At 47.9% G+C, this 6,178-nt stretch overlaps 1 protein-coding gene across 1 annotated transcript; it reads left to right on the forward strand.

Annotated features, from left to right (window-relative positions):
- Nucleotides 1-4,512: 4,512 nt before the first annotated feature.
- LOC311186686 (retinoic acid early transcript 1E-like) lies at nucleotides 4,513-5,576 on the forward strand (the record flags this gene model as incomplete). The annotated part of the gene is made up of 3 exons (XM_084257829.1): nucleotides 4,513-4,534; nucleotides 4,774-5,040; nucleotides 5,293-5,576. The coding sequence occupies 3 exons, from the start codon at nucleotides 4,513-4,515 to the stop codon at nucleotides 5,574-5,576; spliced, it is 573 nt and encodes a 190-aa protein (XP_084113955.1).
- Between the last annotated feature and the right edge of the window lie 602 nt (nucleotides 5,577-6,178).

A 6,178-nucleotide genomic window follows, 5' to 3' on the forward strand; every position in this document is an offset into this window, starting at 1 on the left:
ATAGACACAAAGAGCTCTTTAGTTACCATTTATCATGCGTGGGATATCTCATACAACTGCAGTTTCACTCATAGGCCAAAATGAAATTAAAAGTAAGTACCAAAATCGGGGCCTCCCCGGTGGCGCAGCGGTTGAGCGCTGGGTTGCGATGCTGCCCGCGGCCTCTGAGGCACCGGTTCGATCCCCGGCTGCTCCCCGGCCATTGGAGGCGGGTCCCACATGGCCCGCAGACCTCCCTGCCACCCGCTGCTCCCCTCAGCAGCGTACTTCGGTCCTTCTGCCTGCTCTGCTCCCTGCCCTGGCTCTGGTGAATAATCTCACCCTCCCGCGCTTCTGACTATACCCAGTGCTTGTATAAATAAATAAATCTTTAAAAAAAGAAAGAAAGAAAGAAAAGTGAATCCTTGGGCATCCTGCAACAATAACGAGAAGTCTGTCAAGTTTTTTGTCTTTTTCTTCAATAAATATCTCAATTCCTTCATGGGTTCACAAGACCAATGGGATTTCGTCTCTGGGTCAGTTCCTTCTGGGTTTTTTTTTTAGATCTAGTGGAGTCCCTGGGCCCCTTATTGTTCATCTGAACCTTCTGTATGTACTATCATTTGTCTCCTCTGTACTTGGCTCTGATTCCTTATATTTGGTCCCTCCCATTGTCACCTGAGCCTCTACTCTTGCTACCATTTGTCTGTTTTCCTCTTTGGTTCCAAGTTCCTTGTGCTCCATCTATATTCTGTCCAGTAACCCTTGCGTGAATCATCATGTCATGGTGTCCTCAGTCTTCTGTCTTCTGTAATTATGTTGTCTGCTGCTTCCCTGTAATCTGAGACAACTCTATTTCCAATGCCCCTCTTCCCTATAGTAAGCACACTGGTTTTTTCTTAGGGGTTCTCTTCTCATGGTCTCACTTCTCCTGGGTTCACGTCTCAGTCTGTTATTGTTTCACTGAAATCCTGTCCTGTGCTCTCTTTATATGAAAGCAGTTGCCGGTTTTGGTCTCCTGTCCTCTCTGTTATTGTAAACCCCAGAATGCTAAGTCCACTACCTGGGACAGATTCATCTCTGTGACACCATCCACCTTTGCTAACTTTTTCCTTATGTCTGGGGCACTGTGTGTAATAAACGCCCTAGTGATCAGACGAGCATTTTCTGGGGCATCTGGGTATTTACATCCGTGTGGTTGGGATACGTCTGAATAATTCTTTCAAGGAACTCCGATGGAGTCTCATTAGCTCGCTGTTCAAGTTGTAATACTTTGTTAAAAATTTTTTTGTTTGGGGATTCCCTGCTGCAGTCCAACCAATAAACATTTTTTATACAGTTCTAACATCGCAATTCCTCCATTGTTGGGGTCCCATTCGGGATCTACCACTGGGACAACCACTCTGGCTCTGGGGGTTCTCTGTCCTATTGGCGGAGATGATCAGCCTCCTCCCTGGCTTTCCTGAATACCGTTCTCTGCTCATCCTTGTTCTTTGTTCATTATATTTTATAGTCAGCGAAGTTTGAAGCATGGACTGTGTATCTGCCCAACTAGGGCTGTGGGAGAGAAAGATAGAGGCAAACAAGTTTGCCATCCTCTTAGGAGCCTGCTGGTATGAGGGAACAGTGCGCCTTCAATTTAGGAGGTTCGTGGTGCTAAGGGATGGTGTAACCAAAAGGACCCAGCAGGTCGCCCATGTTCATTCAAGCCACCCATCGGTATCTATCAGAGTGTTAACTGTCCTGCCTCAGAGTGACCCTTCCTGCCAAAGTGGGTGCTGCCTTTAGTGTGGGGAGGAGACGCCATTTTAGTTTCTTTCCTGGAGGGCAGTGGGGCCTGTGAAGCCTCAGCAGTCTGCATAGGGGGAACATTGCTAAACTGAGGAGGATTCTGTCCTGGTGTGTTTAAGGACTGCAACAAATGATAATCCTTCTCTTCTAATTCTTCCCTCTTGCAGTCCTCATGAGAAGGGGCAGTTTTATTCCTTCTCTGCACCATTAGCCGAGCCTCCCCCACACCCAATTTTTCGAGGACAGCCTGCACACTTTTAAGAACTGTGAGATTTTCCTCCCTCATACTCTGCACAGCTAAATTGACAGCCTGAATTTGTTGCTTCATTGTCTCAATAGGTGGAGTGCAGCATCTAGCTCTCAGAGAAGCAACAATATAGCCAATGGTGCTCACACACACTATCAGAAAAACAGCCAGAAGCACATATTGCAAAGCCGGGATGGCTTGCAAACCACCCACTTAAATATAGAAAAGCAAAAACATGCACCACAGCCCCAGCTTCACCAAATTATTTGTTTATAAAACTGGTGGGGATGTTTAACGGAAAAAGACTAAAGTCAAGACTGGAATAAAACTGAAAGAATTTAAGCTAGGGATTAGACTGCTTAAGCTCATGGTTGAAAGACCAGACAGAGCTGTATGCAAGGAAAAAAAAACATTCAAGACTTGGGACAAAGACTTTTACCAGTGTCCTATAGACCTAGTGCATGTAAGGTGGGCAACGCAAGGAGTTGCTCTGATCTGGTGTACCACCGGTGTAACCTGGAAACCATGTGGGGTGCCAAACTGTTACAGGGCAACCCTGCACTCAAACAGGTTGCCTGACTGTGGGTCCTCACCCATGTGCTTAAAGGGGACTTAAATTGCAGGCACACACAAAAGGTTAAAGGTTTATTTACAAGAGAAAGGGAAATGAGGAAATGCACAACTCAGGGAGAAAAGAGGGAGATATATTCTAAAATGTGTCCTACCCGTTCAGACGACCTGGAATCCCAAGTGACCTGCCCTCTGAGACCAAGCCTGCCTGGCCAAGAGCTCCAGCCAAATGAGCCCAGACCCCACTAAGATGGCTGGTTTTATTTACAAACTGAGAAAATGGCTGTTTAACTCTGCCCTTAGATCCTCACAACTTCCCTTTGGGGATCATGGGATTTGTAGTTCCCAGTGTTTTGATGGAGTGGGGGTGGCATCCACAAAGCCTATATGGAATTTGCTCAGGACATTCTTTCCCCCTAAAAGTCCTTAGTAATTGGGAGGAAGAATGAATATTTTCCACTCTAGTTATTTATGAATTCTACACCTAAGTATAGCTACAGGCACAGATAACTCTTACCAGTTGCTCTCTCACCCCACTCAGCAGGAATGGCCCTGGCATCTCACACCCTGTGTTTTCTTTTGCTGCTGCAGCCGGGACAAGCCTGGAAGACTGTGGGCTGTGAGTGTCCTGGGGTCTCCTGGGGAGGAGGGTAGAGGGAGGATCTGAGCAGAGGGACTTGGGGCAGGTCTCAGCAGGGGGTGCCTGTTTCCTTCTCTGAGAGAGAGCCAGGGTGTGGTTTGCCCAGACAGGCTCCCCGGGATATTACACCCAGGTCTCCAAACTCAGCCTAAGGCACCTTCTGTCCCCGTGGGCTCACAGGAGGCAGCTCACTCTCCTGCCTGCCCAGTCCCACCTTCTCCTCCAGGAGCCTTTCCTGCCGCGGACCAGCCCAGTGGCGGCGGGAGATCGAGACAATCTCAGGGATTGAGCAAGAGTGAGCACGAGGTGGTCGAAGGATTCGGGCGAAAGAAATGACACACACACTTCAAGAGAGTGAAAATCTGAGTGTAATTTGCTGGAATTAACCTTTTCTTTTTATACATTTTTTTACCATTACATAAGATTATTTTTTACAGTTTGTGGTTAACCATACATCAAATCATTATGTGCAGTGGGACATAGCAAAAAACAATACACACCATTTTCAGATTATATCTACCAAAATTTCAATCAAGTACAATCATCAATAAATCAAGTACATTTTGTAATCTCTTCAAAAAAGTTCCTGTCAGCCAAAGCCAATTTTGATCTTTTGGCCTTTTTCATTAACCTCAGTTTAAACATTGATTAAGTTGCAAAATTCCTTTGTTCATTATATTTTATTATTTACAATATTAGTATTTAATTACCATTACCAATAACTATTGATTTTTGTTGTTTTATTATTAGTCACTACTATAAAATCATGCCCACTACTTTTCTCGGTTACATTCTTAAGCATTTCTTAAAAGTAGCTAAACCAGTTTAAGGTATGCAGCTGGGCAGTGAAGCACAAAGCAATTGAATTGAAAGTTAAAGATTAGAGGTGTGTGTCTCAGCATTTTCAAGCAGTGTTTGCTGGTTGTTAATGGCACCAATTTACCGCAGCCATTTTCTTATGCCACAAAAAGGAGGATTTTTACTGTGAGTTCAGTGCTTAGAATAAGCCTTGCTTAATGTGAACGTCAAAGTTTATTATGATGAATCCCCTCGGGGACTGCGCCTGTCTTAGGTCGTCAGGAGTCGCAGACATGCGTCTGGCCAGTGCCTTCTTCAGTCTGCCCCCGATCTTACCCATCATTGACTGTCCAGTCCAGCGCACAGGGGAAGGGGGTCTTATTTACTCTGACTTTCTGTGTATCAGAGTGAAAGCCGCCCTCATTCATCATGTTCACTGGCGCTCAGCGGGAGAGGCTGCTGCACTTTCCTGAGACCTGGTACCATCATGAAGTTCCTCATGTTCTGTGGTATCTTTTCCTCCTTTCTGTGAAAAGTCCTCTCAGCAACAGTATATGTCATTGAAGATAGTTATCAGCAGAATCCTCCTGGGTACAGGAGGGTCCGTGGTGGTTTCGGAGTATTTAACCCCCAGAGAGTTCAAGGTGGAGCAGCACAGAGATGGTGAGGGGCTGGAGAGGGACTCCTCCCTCTGCAGCAGGCCCCACACAGGGGTCCCCAAGGCTTCACCTGAGTTTTTCTCTCACAGATGCTGCTCATTCCCTTTGCCTCAACCTCACTGTCACATCTCAGTCCAGACCTGGACAGCCCTGGGGTGCAGCCCAGGGCTCAGTGGATGGAAACCCTTTCCTTCAGTATGACTGTGACAGCCACAAGGTCACACCTCTGGATACCCTGGGGGAGAAGGTAAAGGCCACCAAGTCATGGACAGACTTGACCCATACACTGGGAGAAGTGGGGAGAGAGCTCAGGATGATCCTACCTGATATCAAACTGGAGAAAAACACTACCAGGGGTGAGTGTGGGGAGGTGCAGGGGCTGGAGACAGGGGCCAAGAGGGGAGGGAGCAGCCCAAGGGGGAGGGGCTTTGTGTGAAAACTGAACACTGTCCCACCTTAGACACAAGTGAACCTGATGGGCAAGGAGGGGCAAGACCTGGAGAGAACCCAGGCCCCTAACTGTGCAGAGACACTGACCCCGCCTCACCCCACTACTGGGGGAGAAGGGGCAGCCACGGTGAAGCCAGGTGTTTGTGTGTGGATGGCAGGTCCCCCCACCCTGCAGGCCAAGGTGTCTTGTCAGCTTGAAGCCCAAGGAGGCACTGGTGCATCCTGGGAGTTCAGCATCAATGGACAGAGGGCCCTCCTCTTTGATGGGTTGAGCAGAAAGTGGTCGGCCATTGGTCCAGGAGCCAGCGGGGTCAGGGAGGAGTGGGAGAACAACCAGCAGCTGACAGAGTATTTGAGGAAGATCTCCAGGGGAGACTGCAGTCACTGGCTTCGGGAATTCCTACCACACTGGGAAGAAATGCTGGAGCCCGCAGGTAACTGAGCGGGATGGGAGGATGTGAGAACTTCCTATAAAGCTCTGAACCTTCTTGGGGGTGGGGTGTGAGTGTGTGATTAAAATTGTGATGGATGGAACATCTGATTTCTTGGTGGACTCCTGTCTGCAGAGTCAGAGACCCCATAGGATCCCACTTCCTCCTGTCCATCCCCCACCTCCCTCAGCAAAGGTGCCCTTCCCCCCTCCACCAAGGCTTTCTCTCTTCTATTTTAGTTTTCCTTTAACCAGCTCAGAAGTCTCTTCTCATGAAGCCTTCACCATCTTCCCCAGACAGAATTGAACACCCCCAAACCCTGTTGACCTCAAAAAGGTCAACCCCCAGTAAACATGTCAAGCTGTGAGGATCACGTGGACATTTGCTGTCTCCCTCAGGTGAAATCTGAGCTCCAGAGGACAGGGCACAACCCCTACTGATCGTCACACCCCAGGACCTGTAGAGTGGCTGTCACATGAGTCAAGAATGTAGGGGAGACTCATGCTGCCCGGGAACACAGGTGTTGAGGGGGTACATTTTCATATTTGACAGGGCTTTGGTATTTTCTTCTGGTTTCTTTTACTGCCACTAACAAAGACCCCAGAGACCGGTC

The sequence above is a fragment of the Talpa europaea genome, assembly GCF_964194135.1.
Source record: "Talpa europaea genome assembly, chromosome: 2".
In the NCBI taxonomy this organism is placed as follows: domain Eukaryota; kingdom Metazoa; phylum Chordata; class Mammalia; order Eulipotyphla; family Talpidae; genus Talpa; species Talpa europaea.